Genomic DNA, 18,780 nt, shown 5'->3' on the forward strand with positions numbered 1-18,780 from the left:
TTGTAATTGTCATCTATGTGACGCGACAGTCGGCACTCAGCAGCACATCATCATTTCAAATCCGTTTACAAGATGAATTCTCTTGTTATGTTAAATATGAAGTTTACATTGCGTTGTAAAAATGATGAAATTATCCTCATACGTGCTTAATTCAAAATGAGAACGTATTAATACAAGCTTTTTTATGCTGCTATATTATATAACAAAATAAACAATACATGTCATTTTATATACAAACTATAATTCTATCTTGACAAGCACATTATCTGCTTCATGTTGGTCCGGTTTAATTCAGAGGACTCATTGCTTTGGTGTATTCATTTTCATTTTAAGCCTTTAAAAAGTAATTATTTTAGATGCAATTTTGTAATATTTATAGTTTAAATTATCTAATATAATTTTAAAACATTTAAAATCATTTCGCAGAATTCCGCAGATTTTTCCAAAACATTTCCAGAGATAAAGCAAAAAAAGTCAGCATATTTCGTCTGGCCCTGTTTATCGCTCAAATACGCATCATTCAGAAATAAATAACTATATTTATAGAAAGTATCTTTTGCATGTGTTTTTTTAAACCTTGGAAATGTTAACATGCAAGCGATTTTAAACAATTTGAGCGGAAGATGTTAAAGTGGGCTGTTTTAAGTGCGCAAAGACAAGGACGCGTCGCGCACACATACTTAAATGGACGCAACACTCATAAGCGGACGCACGGAGACGCGCGATTCCTAAAGCATGCAAACACAAAATTATTTGGAAATACCACAGTCTTGGCACTTATTCTCATAAAAACATTCAGTTATGTTTTAAAGTAAGTGCAATCAGATCAGAAAGAAATCAGATGTTTGTGTTGGTCTGAAAGTAGCAGTTCTTATCTGCTTGTGTTTCTGTCATTTATATTAATTAAACAACAGAAAACAAAGGAAAATCACTTCTGTATCTAAAAACAGATTAATTATTCGATGAAGAAGACAGTGTTATTATTCATTTGATTCTATTTATGTACCTAAATATATCTTACTTTATTTGTAACTTTATTCTTTTCTATTTTTTATGCTCATAATTTCTTAATTTGTTCTTATGTTATTTTCCCACCCCCAGTTTTGCTGATCTGAAAAGTATTCGATCCATGACTCAAAAAACGCAATGTAATCCATTTAACCACTACTATACTGTAAAGTAAAATTATGTAATTTAAAAATGAGGTCCACCCTATTTCACCCCTATTCTGTGTAAAATTTCTGCCCTTGCCAGTGTTTCACACTAATTTGAGGGGTAAAAAATGTTTTAGAGTTTGAGTTAAGGGTAATTTGGGGTTTCTTTGATTAAAACCAGGATCAGATGATTACTGATCAAGGACGATCACATCTTACTTTGTGAAATCACAGCGACCCTATGATAAGGGGGTGGGGCTTGGCCAGGGGGTGGGGCTTAGCTAGGGGACCCCCCATAAGCTTTGACATAATTCGAACACTGCCTACAGCTAAATATATATTTCCAAAAAATAAATTAAAGAACATCATTTAAGCATGTTAAATGCAAATGTACAGAGCCCCTGTCATTACAGAGCAGCATAGTCTGTATTTGTGTTTATCAGTTAGATTAAAGTAATTTTAAACTTTAAAACTGCATTTAAAGGCAGACAATGCCCATTCTATAATTTAACTTTGTGTGCTCAGAATTTTTACACGTTCACTGTATGATTTAACGAAATGCGAATATCCTAGTATTATGGATGGAGAGGCATTTGCACTTCATTGCATATTTTGAAGGCCCAGCTGAAGTACCCACGGTTCGCCACTGGTAAACAGTAGCATTCGGGTAGCAGTGTCCTTGTAGAAATCCCCTATTAGCAGTCATCCATGGTTTATTTATTAGATGCATATCCATATGTGGGTGCATTCAGTAATGAGCCGGGTTATGTTGGTCATGCGATCTCAAGATGTCTGCCCCGATGAGGCGACCCACTCTATGTAAAATAAAACAGACTTTTTTAGATTAGAGCCTAATAAAGGGACTAAACATCATTGAACTTGAACTTATACTTGAAGTCCACTATGCCATTTTGTCTTATTTACCCCAAATATTCACATCAGGCAGACTTAACATTCCTAACCTCAGGTTCTTGAGGTTTTAGTTCCACATGGATCCCCAGTGCATTACACACTCCTAATGTTTGGTCTCTATCCAAGTGCTCATTAATGTTTCATAAGCTCTGGTTTGTCCATCTAGAGTCCCTGCATCAACAAACAGCCCTATGTGTGCCCCCTGTTTTCATGTGAGGCTAAAACTAGATTTGCTGTGAGTTTTTTTTTTTTACTTTGGTCTACACAGTTATCGCACCCATCGTTGTACCGTCTGCTTGTGTGTGTGTGCACGGTTTTGATTTTAATATTTATACCACCAAGTGTGAATATGAACAGACCGTACTAGCAATTAATTGCCTCTGGAATCCTGCTGTTCGTGACACATCTTGATTCAGCACTTACTGGACAGGAAAATACAATTCAGACTACGATTTTTTTGTTCTTTATGCCAAAAACATCTCTTTAGTTTAATCCTCGAAAGATGAAAAGGGAAACCATATTTGAAGTTCCACTTTCTGGTTCCATTTATACAGCTGGGAGAACACCACGACTCTTCAATGCTTAATTTCAACAGCGTTTTTTCTCTTGGGCACAGAAATACACGTCCATTAATTTGACAAAAATGCGCTTTTGTGTTAGTGTCCAAGAAAATAATCCTTCGGGCATCTCATCAGGAAATCTATTTTAACATTAAATCTTCATCTTACAGTTAAGCTGATAATATGCTCTGAATGCATGGTACGCATTGGATTTCGAATATTTATTATCAGTACCGCCTTGCACATGCAGTTGACTGCACTATTGACTAACACAAAGCTTGCGGTCAATGGTGTACACTGCAAAGGTTAGAGCGCTTGATAGAGCATGAGTCCTGATGGTATTAAGAAAAATGAAGCATATTTTACTCTTTAGCTCACAGCCGGCATTGGGGAAGCTACATTAACATTGCAGCTTGCCAAGTTACAAGCTGAATGTATTAAAACAGTTAAAATACTTTTCAGAAAGTAGTTAAGCTTCTCATTAAAACGAATTGGATTTTTACAAAATTTAATATACAGTAAGTCTCAGGTGTGCCCAGTGTCTTTGTTTCAACTCAAAATACCCCACATATCATTTATTATAACATCTCCAAAATGCATCTATTTGTGTGTCTGTGCCTTTAAATGCAAATGAGCTATTGCTCCTTACTCCCTTACCAACAAACAGTAAGTGTTTTCAGTAAAAATAGATCTGATTCCTGTAAATACAGTCAGACAATAGTACCTCACTTTAGAGATATGTTGGACAACATACAACTCGCTAAGGGAAAAAACTATGGTAATGCAAGACTGTTAGTCAGTGGCTGTGGGCGGGGCTTTATTGGTGTGACATCACATTAAAGGAGACATATCATGCTAAATCCACTTTCTTAGCTCTTAAATGCATTTTGTTGTATATTTGTAGTGTTTAGAAGTACATAAAAGTTGAAATTAGTCTCTTCAGGTGCTTTGTTGATATCTTTATATTCTGTTTTGGTCATATTTTCCAACCTGTACTGATTTTTCTATTATCTATTACGTTTTTTGAACAATTACGTCACAGTATTTGCAGTGGAACTGCCAAATAAGGACATCGACTCCCAGCCCAACACTACGAGCAATTCGCCATTTTCAATTTCTCGCTGCGATATTGTAGTCCAAGCTCAAGGATGCAGAAGTTACGAGAGAGTAAATCAAAATGTTCGGTTGTTGAACCTGTGCCTGGTTTTATTTTTCACGGAAATGTCATTTTTTAGTGCGCAAAGCACTTCAAGGATAACTATTTCACCAACCTCCACCAGTATAAAGTAGGATTTGCCGATAGATTTCGTCTGATTGAGGGGTCAATTACTTCTATCTTTGGAGACGACGAGCAGAGCACTTCGGTGAGCTGTAAATAACTTTAAAAACAGTAAAGTACACGGTTGTCATGGTTTAGCAGTGCCGTTTCTCAATCCGAAGGCTGCAGCCTGCGGATGTCGCATGTGGTCATCAACCCGGGATTAAGTTATAACATATTACAACAACTTACAATTAACTAAGAATAATAGTCAACTTTATAATTGTTAATATTCTGAAATAAGACAGCCAGCATTAACACACCATTGCGATACCTCCATATGAAGACTTTGTTCTGCAGGTTCGTCGTCTTCATTTTCATCTCGCTCCATTTCCGACTCTGGCGCGAACATGTAAGGCTGGATGGACAAGTCTTCCGTTGTTGACATTTTGTGAATAACGAGTGAATAAAAAGTTTCTGTGCCGCTAAATAATAGTATATCTGCTATAAAACTACAAAAATGGCCGAACGGGGTGGAGTTTAACCGAGTGTCACCTCTGCAACCTGGAGAGGGGGCAGGGTATGACGTGCATTTAAAAAGACAGTACCAAAACGAGTTGCTCTCAGATGCACATCAGAAAAGGGGTAAAAAGGGGACCTGTGGGGCTATAATAATTAGGAAATCAGACCCAAGCATTGCAGTTTCGCTTTATATAGACCACAAATAGATGATTTATATGTAAAAAGGACAGATTTAAAAGCATGATATGTCTGCTTTAACTAAGAGAATCAAAACGGCATGTCTAATGAGGCTGCGTTGGTATATTGAGGATTGAACATGAAGCAGTGCGTGGTTTTTTTTCATTGTGGGGTGGTTGTGTTTGTAGTATTAGGTTATTTACGGTAGTTTTGGAATACACAGGAAACGGTAGTGACATATACTGTGTGTGTTACGGTACTGAATATATAATAAAGAGTTATCAGAAGTTATGGCTGGTTGTCGCATCGTCCTCCATTACAAAGGCTATTGTTGTGCCTATTAAACAACAGAACAGTGTTCACACAGTGCCAATGCACATTTATGTCCAAACACCTTGTACAAGGGGATTGTGCATAATAGGTGCCCTTTAAAACTACACGCACAACCCAATGTGACATAAAAAACACAGTGAAGAAGGTTTTTTTACATGGTTGCTCAGTGGAAAAAGTAGTCTGTTAGCCTCAAAAGTAGCAACATTATGAAAACAACAGAGCTACTGTATCACAAATGCAGTAAAATTAAGTTTGACTTCATAATCATAAGCTCAGCATTGCATACAAGTTGTATTTTTATAATTATGTGCAATCCCTGGGAATCAAAACCGTGACCTTGGCATTGCTAATACCAAGCTTTATCAAAAGGCCGTAAAAGCAAGTAAATCATTCACTGAATAAGTACCTAAAAGGCATAAAGACTGGAGACAAATTAATGTTTCATCTACAGTAAGCCGTTTCTTTTCAAGTGAAACTTTGTCCGTGTGTGTCATTACAATATATATTGGAAACCTGCTAGTACTCTTCACGTGTGTGTATATATAAAAAGGAATTGTGGGGTTTGGAATGGAGACTGCATGTTTTGCCTGTTGTGTGTAGGGGGTGATGAGTGTTCGCCGCAGTTGCCTGATAATTGTGCACGCACAGAGGCATCGATTGAACCGTTGTTCAACAAAGCAGAAACTGCTTATTGAGCTAATGTGATAGTGTGTTGGGATCAATTTCGCAATGTCACTTTTAAAATATAGACTAAGATAAATGGTGGGCGTGTCAGGGTTTTTACCTTTGAAAATCTTTCCTATTCTGTGCATGCAAGGTAAATTTAATAGACAGACTCTTTGCTGAATACTGTACTGTGTATTGTCATTTGTAACTTTGTGTGTTTTCCGTATGATATGGTTTGACTATAGTTAGGACAAATCAATCCTTATCACCTTACTTCATCTATGTCAGTTGTACCACCACCCAGTTGCTGCAACTTTTTGCTGTAGTCTGTATGGTTGTGAATGACTTCATTGACTTGAATGTGTTTTTCCTTTTAAATGTTCCTAGTAAACTGAAACACCAACTGGTTGTTATACATGACAGGCAGACAGTCACTTCTTGTTAATATAAGCTGCAAGGTGCCAAACATCTGTTTATACAAGGATTCAGTAATGCTGCACAAAAATGGAAAATGGAAACACGTTCCATAAAAGTCTGATTATATCCCATGTTTCTCCTATAAAGCATCAGCTTTTGCCCTACAAGGCTCTCGCTCTGCTCCCTCCTGGTTTAGTAAAAATGAAAGGATGGCCAGGAATGCAGATGTAACAGATGAGAAGGATCTCTTGCCATTTCTGCGCTTGGGCTGAATATAGCGACTCTTTAAATGGTTAAAGCAGCCAGACTGCAAGGGTGGCACATTCAGGCACACCGGGTTATAGACTGAAGTTGACAAATGCAGTTGGGCCATAGGGTAGAACATGATATGAGAAAACATCCAGGGTCTGTCCAGAATATTCATGATGCAAGGCCACATTGAGGATTTAAGATAGAATGATGCATAGTGTCATGGCACAGAAGGTCATTGATTTATTTGATTTATGTATATGCAGAATCAGGGCAACAATGGGAAAGAGATGTCTTGCATGATTTTAAACCAGTAATTGTACTTTGCATTTTTGCTCACAGATGACAAACATGCATGTCAGCTATATACAGTTGTCACTCCAACTATGAAAATTAAAAGGAATACTCCTGATAATTTGATAATTCAACGTGATTGTGTAATACGTAGGGTCACTTTGGCGCATCATGGGCTAGTGCAAGACGAGGAGTACCTATTTTTTTTTCTTTTGGGCGAAAATGACAATCGTTTCGCTCGATTAGACCATTATGCTTTGGTTGGGATCGTTTAGAGCCATTTAAAGCTGCATTGAAAATGCAATTTTAAACTGCATTAAAACTGTGAACTGTTATAATCCAATAAAGTCTATTAAATTGAGAAAAATCCTCAAATGTTTTCCTCAAAAAACTTAATTTCTTCTCAACAAAGAAAGACATACATCCAACATCTTGGATGAAATGGAGTTGAGTAAATTATCAGAATTTTTATTAAAGTGGAGTATTCCTTTAACAAAAATTTAAATCATTATGTAATTATTTGTTGGTCAAGTTCCTCCATATATTTTTTATTTTTTTAGGTCATTAAATTTTCTTCCTGTATTTGGAATTCCAATTTAAATTCTGAATACTGTGGGGCAAATGGGGGGGGGGGGGCAATTTTAAAATTCTGATTGCCCACCCCTGTTGTTAAGGGACCACTCGCCTCAGTTCTCATTAAATTTGAACATTCTCTGTAATCTCAGTGGTAATTAATATATGTGTGTTTAACAGATGTCCTTCTGTCAATGTGCTCTCATATGTTTGCTGATGAAACACCTTTCCTAATCAGTGATGATGTAATCGTCATTCAGCCAGTATGCTTTTTTCACTAGCTGTCCCTCATTTCACAATACAGCATAAACCGTAGACAAACTCCTCAATTTAGTGTGTTTTCCCTCCAACAGGTTATTGCCACAAGGAAAGCTTAACTTACAGTATGAGCGTTCCACCATTAGCATGGCTTTTTAAACATGTTTAAAAATATGTACAGGTATACTGAGCAAAACAGCAAGTAAAACATCTAATGTACAGATCTAATATAGGTGTACTTATGCTTACCCTTGGCCCAGTGTTGTTCATGCTATGAGATGTGGTTAGAGACGGTACAAAGAGAGGGAATATAGCTAAATCGTAATGCATAATATTGTGGCTTAAAGAACAAAAAAATTGCCCTTGAAAAATGAATGAAAGAGCCAATTGCCTTTTGTAAATGCATGTTTTTATCTTTAGAATGTGTGCTTAGCTAGATTTACTGTAGATGAAAAATAATACTTTTGGTAGCATAAACACTCTTATAAGGGTGCTTAAAGGGATAGTTCACTTTAAAATTGAAAATTCTCATCCTCGTGTTGTTCTAAACTTGTATGAATTTCTTTTTTCTGATAAACACAAACGAAGATATTTTGAGAAATTATGGTAAACACAAAGCAGATAGTGACCATAGACTTCCATAGTAGGAATAAAAAATATGATGGAATTTAATGGGTACCGTCAACTGTGTGCTTACCATCATTAATCAAAATATTTTCTTTATCATTTATCACAATACTTAAAAAAAAAAAATTATATTTGGAAGTCAATGGTCACTATCTGCTGTGTGTTTACCATCATTTCTCAAAATATCTTCTTTTGTGTTCATCAGAAAAAAGAAATTCATACAGGTTTAGAACAACATAAGGATGAGAGAATTTTCATTTTAAAGTAAACTATCCCTTTAAATGGTTGCCATAGAATAATAATGTTCAGTTCCTTAAAAAAACATTCAGTCAAAGGTTCTTTGTAAAAGAACTGTTTCTTTCATACTTTTTATAATTCAAGGAACCATTTGTCACTATAAGAACCTATTTTAAAGCAGAAATGCTCTATGAATATTAAAGGTTGTTCATATAACCATTCAGCCAGAAATGGTTATTCTATAGTAAGCACCTGAAGCACAGTGAAGCACCTTTATTTTTATGAGGGTATGATTTCAGTATTTATTGTTTTTATTTATTATTTTTGGTGATTTGATGTGATTTTGAATTGGACACATAGTAAGACTGCCACTCAGTGAACTAACGTGCCTGTAATGGACTGTCTGGTGAGGATACGAATAAAAGACTTAAAGGCAGGGTGCATGATCTCTGGAAGCCAATGTTGACATTTAAAATCACCTAAACAAACACGCCCCTACCCCAATAGAATCTGGGCCTTCATTTGATAGACCCGCCCCACACATACACAACCCAGGCAATAATGTCGGTTAGTAGACATGCCCCTTACTGCATCCCAACTCCCTTTTCCAAAGTGCTTTTTCAAAAATCACGCACCCCGCCTTTAATGAAGATCAGTAATAATGTAAAAAAAATATAAAATGATGTAAATTAAAAAAAAACTAACAAACCCTTGGCTATGTATATTGTGTTAACCTTGATGAGACTATTTCCAGTGCACTTATGTATTGCTGTTCTTGTGTTGCTATAATTGCTTCTATTGTTTACCTCACTTGTATGTCGCTTTGGACAAAAACGTCTGCTAAATGACAAAATGTAAATGTAAATGTAGTGTTGTTTTTATAGAAATTAAAGGGGACATTTCACAAGACTTTTTTAAAGCAACACTATGTAGTTTCCATGTAAAAATGACTTACAGCTCCCCCATGTGGTTGAAAAGCGCAACAGTGCCTGGTATCAGACACTCTTCTGCAGGCAGGGGGAGGGGCGGGGCTGTGTTTCCTACCCTCCACTGCCACTTTCAGAGTGTGCTTATAGCATCTAGGAGGCTGCTCAGGTTGCAGCAACAGTACAATTTGTCCAGTTAAAAGTTGTTCTATCCCTGAAATAATTTTAGAGACATTATTTAAAGGTCGAAAAACTACATAGTGTTGCTTTAAGATGTCAAATAAATCTTTGATGTCCTCAGAGTACATTTGTGAAGTTTTAGCTCAAAATATCATATAGATAATTTATTATAGCATGTTAAAATAGTCACTTTGTAGATGTGAGCAAAAATGTGCCGTTGTTTGGGAGTGTCCTATAAAATGCAAATGAGCTGATCTCTGCACTAAATGGCAGTGGCGTGGTTGGATAGTGCAGATAAAGGAGCGGATTTATCCCCTTCTGACATCACCAGGGGAGCCAAATTTCAATGACCTATTTTTTCACATGCTTGCAGAGAATGGTTTACCAAAACTAAGTTACTGGGTTGATCTTATTCACATTTTCTAGGTTGATAAAAGCACTGGGGACCCAATTATAGCACTTAACTATGGAAAAAGTCAATTTTTATGGTATGTCCCCTTTGAATTAAAATTTAAAAAAAAACGAATTTGTTTAAACAACAACAATCACCTACACTCACATAACAGAATAATAATAAACTCATCCAAATTATGGCATAACAGAAATGTAACTGTGGAAATTATGTTAGTGACTAAAGCATCCAAAAATGAATCAAAACTGTTATATTTTATCATCTGAAATGCAGTCACCCTTTGCCTAGAAATTGCAAAACCGTACTTGTGTCATTTTATTAAGAAGCTTCTTGAAGTTTCCCTTTAAGATGAATTTTAAAGAATATCAAAGAAGTTCATATTTAATCTGGGCTCTTATTGGCTGCTTTTCCTTCAATATTCAGTCAGAGTCATCCGTTTCAAAAATATTTTTTTAAGTTAAACAGAAATTACTCTATTTGGCACAGGTATATTTTTGTCTACAAAAGTAATTTCAAGCATTTAACTATACACCTTCACATGAAAGATCGTAGTTAATGTTTCAGTCAAGTGTTTCAAAACTTTTGACCGGTATTGTATATGTAAAGTTTAAAACATTTTCTCACTTTCTCTGTTTTCTTTTTCCTGTCAGCCCTTCCGAGCTACACCTGCGGAAATCCAGGCCAACTGCTCAATGGCATGCAGCAGGGCTCCACTTTTAACATCGGGGACAAGATCCGCTACAGCTGCAACCAGGGCTATATGCTGGAGGGTCACACGGTACTGTCCTGTCTGGCCACCTCCTCCGGGACGGCTGCCTGGGACTTCCCCCTGCCGTACTGTCGAGGTAAGCACGGTCTCTTGGGTTCGGTGGGGCTCGATCGGGTCTCTTAATAAACCGCCGCAAAAAAGTCTTAGTCAAAGGTCACTAAGTGTCTTCATCAAAGATGACAGGTATCCCACCGTTTAATAGCATGCTTGCTGCACAGTTCAATCTTTCCTGGATGAGCACGAGGTGTGAAAGCCATAGAGATGATTCGTGTGAGACAGAAGTGTCACGTGTTAGCGTGTTTGCTGTTGCCTGAGGGATATCTAAATGCTTTCCGTCACAATGCGCTGCAAGCATGCTGACAGTTTGAGGCCGAATATTAACTCGGTACGAGTGCACCTTTGGCGTTACATGTGTATGTCAGTTACACACAAAGAACAGGCTCATAAACATGCATAATTTAACATGCATTTGTTTGCAGTTGCTGTAGCGTATTTATAACAACCTCCAACACGTGTACGCATTAGGTCTCACAGTTATTAAAACAATGAAGAGTGTCCTATAGAAAATAACATGCATAATGTATTAGACACATGCGTTAGGAATGCACAGTAGCTTTGGTCTTTCAGATTTTGTGTGTGTGTCATAGGCCAGTATGAACCAGGACCATCTGTGCCCAGGCTGGGGGACAGGAAGCCCACGTAAAGACACACATGCTCAGGCACATTATGCCAGAAAAAGACCCCATCCTGCCAATGTTAAAACCCCATCATCCTATACTGGTGTCCTTCCTTGCCTCTTTCTCATACCTTCTTGTTTTTAAGCACTCCTCTCCAACGCTTTCTTATTCGAGGTGTTCAACGTGACAAATCCAACCATGCATTTATCTGCGTTCACTCTTCCAAGCTTACACAGTGGAGCATTTGTGTAAAACATTTGCAGTTGTAAATTTGCCTGTGTTTCAAACAGCATAATGTGATAAGATTTGTTTTCAAGAAAGAAAAATAGCAGCGCTTACAAAGCTACAAAAGAAAAGTTTTGGCATATACATAATAGTTACATTTACGCATGAAATGGTGCATCAAAGCTGCTTTGCCGTTGTCATGGCAACCATCACGTTTCTGGCAGCATGCAGAACCGTGTGTTTGCACATTACACATTAAACTCTTAAATATCCACTGCTCTTCTCCGACATCCTTAATTATTCATCTTTTCCTCCTTCTCTGTCCACTTCCTGTGTCATACAGTACATTCAGTCTGTATGAGGGCTTATTCAGGTTAATTAACCATGTGACCAGCAACAAACTGCTCTGCACCCTTGTTAAGAAAACAACCAATCAGAGACCAATCAGCCTGTGATTGTGGGTGGCTAAAAGTGTCAGGAGGTTGGACCATATTTCCCATAAAGGGGATGCATGGTGTCAAATGACAAAAATCGCAGAAGCTGTCATTCTTGGTACCCTTATTAGCACTTGCTATGTGTGTCTCTGCCTGTGAAATCCATTTCATTACCACTTATGTGCGTTAAAAAACACATATGTATTTATATAAACAGTATATATTTAAATCCCCAGCCCATGAGATTCTCATATATCTCTGTTGCTGTTCAAGCTGTCTGGATCCACACACTCTTCTCGACCAGCTCTTTGTAAGTCACAGTGGGATACATTCAGTCTTCTGCATTCAAAATGTCAAAATGGCGGGTTGCCGGCATGCCATCCTATGCTATGGCATGCTGGACAGGATGACCGTCCTGAAAGGAAGACAAGAGAGCATCTAAAAGTTACAGATGGATCGGATCTCTTCATTCCCCCAAATAATTTTTTCTATTTTTCTTTGTTTTCCCGTTCTTCTGCACCAGAGCTGTGTTTTCTGGTCTCATGATGCTGATGCACTCGACTCTCTGCTGTTACCATGGCAGCTGCGGAGCTCGAGGAAGCGCTGTACGGGGAGACATGAAACGCTGGCAGACCATCTTATGTAGGGGCTTAGATCTTTATGCATCACACACCATCTATTCGTCCAAGCCAATTGAACAAGTCACTTTGAAATAAAAAGGACTTTCTTGGTCAGTTCAAAGGTCTGCTGGAGGTCATTAAGAAAACTGTTTCATTAAAACTTATACTCTGTCAAATGCAAAATAGGTAGATTAGGCAGCATTCAAATAACTTGGCTGTGTCATGGTATAGTGAAGGGTTTAGATGGTAGTACATTCATAAAATCACATAAATAATTTGTTACCATATTAATGTTCAGTGCTGTTTTACATTAAAAATTCAGATCAAAGTCGTAAAGCCTGGCACACAGTTTTTAAATCCTAATCAAATATGGTTGCTTTTTTTCTTCTTACAAATCTCAAACATGAACATACTACAAGATCCAAAAATTATGGCATATCACAGACTACAATATATGAAGAGTTTGGTTCCAAAACGCAATAAACGCCATTTTTGAAAAAAATGAGTTACTGCCCAAATCAGTATTACATCAGGTCAGTATTTAAAAGTAAATTCTTAATTGTACGTAAAAAACAATATCCGCTGTCATCTTTTCTCCCTTTTTCCCAAAACGCAACAAACGCCACTCCTCCTTTTTTTACAGAACGCAATGAATCCGTTACAGAAATTACAGCGCACTATTCACGCAATGTAAACAAACAATGGCGGTGCGTACACAGAGTCCTAGTTTTCTTAATCTACTTTGTACTTCGTGATCAACAAACAAACAAAAACAAAATAATAGTTTAATAGCATTTATAAACCTGTGGTGGCTTTCTGTGACGGGAAAGAAACGTAAGCCATCAACATCTAATAATTTATGCGAGAGGCACTCGGGAGACGATCGCTTGTTCTCCCGACAGCATCTAGCTTCACTCGTGCTAACACATTGACCCCAGGGGATCTTATGAAAAACTTTCCATAATTTTACTCAAAGTCAACGAGAATCACAGCTGATCACTGTGAAAAATGTTAAGCGACGACGTCAAGTATAACTGCGCAGCAATGACAGTGTTCCTAATATGACAAAGTAAGTGTTTTGTTTAATGACATCAATGTTTATTTTTTACATCATTGTGTACAACTGTTCAACTAAATGAATATAAAATGGCAAAAATGAATGCACATTTTTACATTGATTGAATAGATTCATAGAATTTTGAAAACAAAAACGTCATGGATTTATTGCATTTTGTGGAAAAAATAATTCATTTTTATAATAAATCTTTGAAAATCCAGTTATGGATTTGAATTTTTTATGTTTTTATAACCTAAAGATGCTATGTGAAAGTTTGTAACAGATAAAAGTGGTTTTCATCTTGTCACTTTCTTGGTATAGAAAACACGTTTTTACCAAAATTTGTCAAAATGGATTTATTGCGTTTTGGAACCAAACTCTTCATATTATTACAGTGACTATAAGATACTATCTTAGAGGGAATTGGATAGCAATTGTACATTTTTTTATTATTATTATTATTATTATTGTTGTTTTTATTATTATTATAAATGCTTACATTTACCAGCTAATGTGCCAGCAGATTTTTACACTCACCTGGTACATTTAATACTGAGGCGATTTCTCCTCAACTCTTATCTATGACAGAATGGTTGTGATACATTTTTACGAACATTTTGTACAGGCAGTCATGTTGTTGCCACACTTTCGCAAGCCGTTCCTCCATTTCTTCTGTCTAGCAGACTCATACAGCAGCTTGTTTCATGGTTGCCATTGTAAAACTTCTGTCATTTCTTGTAAATCTGTTTCTGATTGGCTGTTACTGTGGAAATTAAAGTCATAATGATTCTGACTTTTACCAAAAATCAAATTATATATTTATATATGTATACATACATATATATTAGGGATGCTAAACAATTAATCGTGATCAATCATTAGCAGAATAAAAGTTTTTGTTTACATCATATATGTGTGTGAACTGTGTATAATAAATTTGTTTAAATAAATGTACACACATGCATGTATATGTTTTAGAAATGTTTACATGTGTATATACATTTGTATATTTATGTATAATTTATATTATATATAAATACTTAATATATAAATTTTTCTTAAAATTATACATGAATGTGTTCATTTTTATATATATATACATATTTATTATACACAGTTTACACAAATATGTAATGTAAACAAAAACTTTTATTCTGCTAACGATTAATCGCGATTAATTGTTTAGCATCCCTAATATATATACATATTAGGGATGGGAAGATTCCCCGTTCCCTTTCAGTCGGTCACTACGACGTCACGTCGTGACCGACGAATTGCGAATTGGGAACTCGCTTAGAGAGACCAATCTGCTTCGTATACTACTAAAACGCCAATGAACTTGGCATTGAGATATTTGCATAATGCTGGCGCCGCCCCGCCAGGTGCGTATATAAGCAGCAGGTGCAAATAGGGAAATTAGCTTTTTCGCTTCGAAAGCCGGCTTTATCTGCTACTGAGAAGCTACTTTACTCTGTTGGGATTTGATTGCTGAAGTTGGTTGAACTAGCAGTATCACAGCGGACGCTTCGCTTATTCCACGGCTCTACATCTGTTTATTGTTTTGAGTTTAGTGTGTGCGTTGCCTTCCTGTGCGCTCATCAACTAAGCATCTGAGTGAATTTCCCTAAAAGAGTGATACGAGAGAGCTTTGTGCCTTGTTAAAGGCAGCCACTCTCTCGTATATGCGGAGATCAGCGTCCTTTTCAGGATAGCTTTTCGCCCGTGCGATCTTGGATGCGAGAAGTATAAGGTTCCAGTGACGGTCACGAGCGCTGTCTTCGTGCTCAGGCATCGAGCACTCCGGGGCTGCGTTCGTGGAGAGTTTCTGTTCTCTCTGTGAGAGCATAACCCTCTTGGATTGCGGAGACGACTGTCGTTTCTACGGGAACGCTGTCCGCGCCTTTGCAGTGCTGACGCCGCCATGGTGCGGCTGTCAAGCGCTCGCAGGGCGCCCTTCGCGTCACTACGCTGAGTAGGACGGAGGATGCGTCCTCCACCTACCGGCCTTCTCATCCTCAGCCGGTTGAGGCTCCGGTGGAGACTGCAGAGTCGTGTTCTACGATGTCTGCCGAATCCATTGGACCTCCTTCTGGTCCCGTCACTTCTGCAGCATCAGAGGGGTGTCCATTTTTCCTCCGAGGCAGAGTCGTTCCGGAGATGGCGGCCGTGCCCGCGAGCGGCGGAGACGGTAGAGTTGGAAAGGTTAACCCCTCTACGCCCGAACCGTCCCGCCCACATGATTGGTACTTCGGAGCTGCTCGGGCCTCTCGGTCCTCTCCTCCTGTGCCTTTCTTTCCCGACGGCACGAAGAGCTGACGTGATTTGCGGCCGTCCGGCCGTTCAGCTTCACCCCTCACCTCCCTCACCAACGGAGCCGCTAAGGGCGGGGACCCCTTCAGTGGAGCGGGATGCGTTCCTGGAGGGACCACCCAACCCTTCCCTCCCGTGTTTGTAGACAGTCGTCCGGTTACGGACGCTGCCCATCAGGCATGCCGGAGAGGCGGCTTCGGCCCTGCACGCAATAACGTTGCTGCAGGCTCACAAGGATTTACGAGGGAGCCCGCGACCTTCAGTCGTGCGATGTCCACCACAGTGGTTCAAGATCGCCACCTTTGGCTGTGTCTGGCTGACATGACGGACGCAGACGAGAACAACTTGAATGCTCCTGTCTCACAGACTGGCCTCTTCGGCGAGCCAGGGGAGTCGTACAGCTCTGCTGCGCAGACTGAGGCGATCTCCTAGGTCATGCCCCGGCGGAAGAGAGCTGCCCTTGGTCCACCACGCCGGCTCCTCAGTCTGCCTCTCGCCGTCGGCGTCCTGCGGCGACCACCTCCGTTCCCCTCCTCGGACCCCATCTCGGCAGCGCAGGGGAACCGGTCGTCAGCAGCTCGCCCCGCCCGCTTAGCCGCTTCCCGTGAAAATCGGGAGTTTAAGTGGCCAGTGAAGGGCGACCCGGATTGGCAGAGGATCACTCTTCAGGAGATGGAGCTCCTTCCCCCGATAGAGGGTCGGGTGGAAAATCCTTGGTTTGCATATGTTCCACCGGCTGTTCGGCCGGTACCCACTTAACCACACATAAGAGTGCATTCCTCTTCCCTCTCTAGGTCTCCGGAGGATCGAGAGAGCCGTGAGCGGGTACACACCAGCTCCCCTACCTCTCCTCTATCGCCAGCGGGTGACCTGAGGAGTCCGAGCTCTCCGCTGAGGAGACCGGACCACCAGCACCCTCATCGGAGTCTGCGCTCTCCGTAGAGGAGACCAGACGACCGTCACCCTCAGCGGGCTCAGGTCAGTGTCACACACACATACTGTAGATGTTTATGCTGTCACAGCAGACGCACCGGCAGTCCCACCTGTCTCGCTTCGCTGCCCCACCGCGGGTACTTCGGTAGTGTCGTTATTTCTCCTCGTACGGTGCCTGGGTGCTTGGCTTCAGTTCCCAGCCCGTTTCGTTGGGTTTTACGCACGATCCGCCTCGGTTACGAATCCGGCACACCCCAAAATTTCGGGCTTTCGTTTCACTGTAGTGAAAGCGTCCGATGCACATGTACTGCGTGCAAAAGTCGATATCCTGTTGGCGAAGGATGTTCGAGCCGGTCCCTCTTACCGAGATGATGATGATAGGGTTTTTCCAGCCTTTATCTCATAGTACCCAAAATACGCGGCGGGTTACGATCGATTTGATTTACGCACCGGCTCTACGAAGGTGTTCTTTTTGGATGATAACGCCGAGGCTCGTATTTCAATATTCAGATCGGTTTGCAGCCTTAGACCTGTAGACGTGTACTTTATGTGTCCATCTCCCCTCGCTTTAGACCGTTTTTCGCTCTGCGTCGTGGGGTGGGCATATTAATACAAAGTACACCATTCGAGCTGTCTCTCTCTCTCCGTGTCTCCATGTGCTAGTCACGGCATTAAAATGTCAGAGAGAGAGCGTTGTTCGCATTCTGCTTTTTTCTACGTCGACTTATAATAGCCCGTTCTTGGCAGACGTGCGCGAACACAGAGAGTTAATGCTTTGGCATCTCGCTCGTTTAAGTCTTCAGGTCGACTGGGAAAGAGCAACTTTGCCCCGTGCAGAGGATCCTTTTTCTCAGTATGGAAATAAGACTCGGTCGACTAATTGACGTGTTTAACAAGAGCGCGCAACCAGTCAGTTCTGACTTGCCTCGGTTTAATTCGAGGGAAGTACGCGGTCCCTCTGAAACAATTTCAGAAGCTCCTGGACATATGACAGCATGCTGCGCTTGTGACGCCGCCCGAGCTGCTTCATATGAGACCGCTTCAGCATTGGCTTACGATCGAGTCTCGAGGAGAGCGTGGCACACCGACATACACCGTGTAAACATTGCACCTGCGTGTCATTTAAATTTTTCCCTGTGGTAGACCCGGCATTTCCGATAGAAGATATGCCCCTGAGGGGTCTCCTGGCATTCTGTATATTGCAATGCCCTCAGCACGGGATGATCAGCCACGTATGACGGGCTTGCAGTCTCAGGGGTGTGCATAGCACCCCAACTGCCGCGAGCGGTGCGCTGTATATCTGGGACTTGTACGCTCCGCTATGGAGATGCGAGGGAAGGATGTATTAGCCGACACCAATAACATTGCGACTGTTGCGTTATTTACCGTTAAGGCGGTTTTGCGCTCTCGTCACCTGTCGCATCTCGCTCGTCATCTCCTCCTTTGGAGTCAGAAGCATCTGAGGTCCCTTCGTGCCATTTACATCCCGGGTTCGCTCAATACAGCGGCAGACGCGCTTCCCGAGCTGCGCCCCCGGCGAATGGCGACTCCACCTCCAGACGGTCCAGCTAATTTGGAAGAAGTTCGGTTGTGCGTAGATAGATCTGTTTGCGTCGCCGGACGATACCCACTGTCGCCTATTTTATTCACTAACCGAGGGCAGCCTCGGCGTGGATGCGTTGGCACACAGCTGGCCGCGGGGGGTGCGTAAATACGCATTCCTTCCAGTGAGCTTTATTGCGCAGACACTGTGCAAAGTCAGGCAGGACGAGGAGAGCCTTTTATTAGTCGCCCCGTACTGGATTGGTTTTCAGAGTTAATGCTCCTCGCGACAGCCCCTCCCTGACGATTTCCCCTGAGGAAAGACTTTCTTTCTTTAGGAAGGGGCACATTATGGCACCCGCGCCCCGACCTGTGGGATTTCCATGTATGGTCGTTGAGCGCGCGCAAGGTTTAGGTGATTTATCGCAGCGGTATCTAACACCATCGACGCGGTTCGA

The 18,780-nt window shown here is 40.5% G+C and overlaps 1 protein-coding gene across 1 annotated transcript in view; it reads left to right on the top strand.

The window, feature by feature from the left end:
- The window catches only part of csmd2 (CUB and Sushi multiple domains 2), a 364,270-nt gene that overhangs the window by 81,086 nt on the left and 264,404 nt on the right, over positions 1-18,780 (top strand). Inside the window, exon 4 of the mRNA XM_065292427.1 lies at positions 10,406-10,600. Coding sequence (XP_065148499.1) covers positions 10,406-10,600 — 195 coding nt within the window. The remainder of the gene's footprint in view (positions 1-10,405; positions 10,601-18,780) is intronic.

This window comes from Paramisgurnus dabryanus, chromosome 19, assembly GCF_030506205.2.
Source record: "Paramisgurnus dabryanus chromosome 19, PD_genome_1.1, whole genome shotgun sequence".
NCBI classification, from domain to species: Eukaryota; Metazoa; Chordata; class Actinopteri; order Cypriniformes; family Cobitidae; genus Paramisgurnus; species Paramisgurnus dabryanus.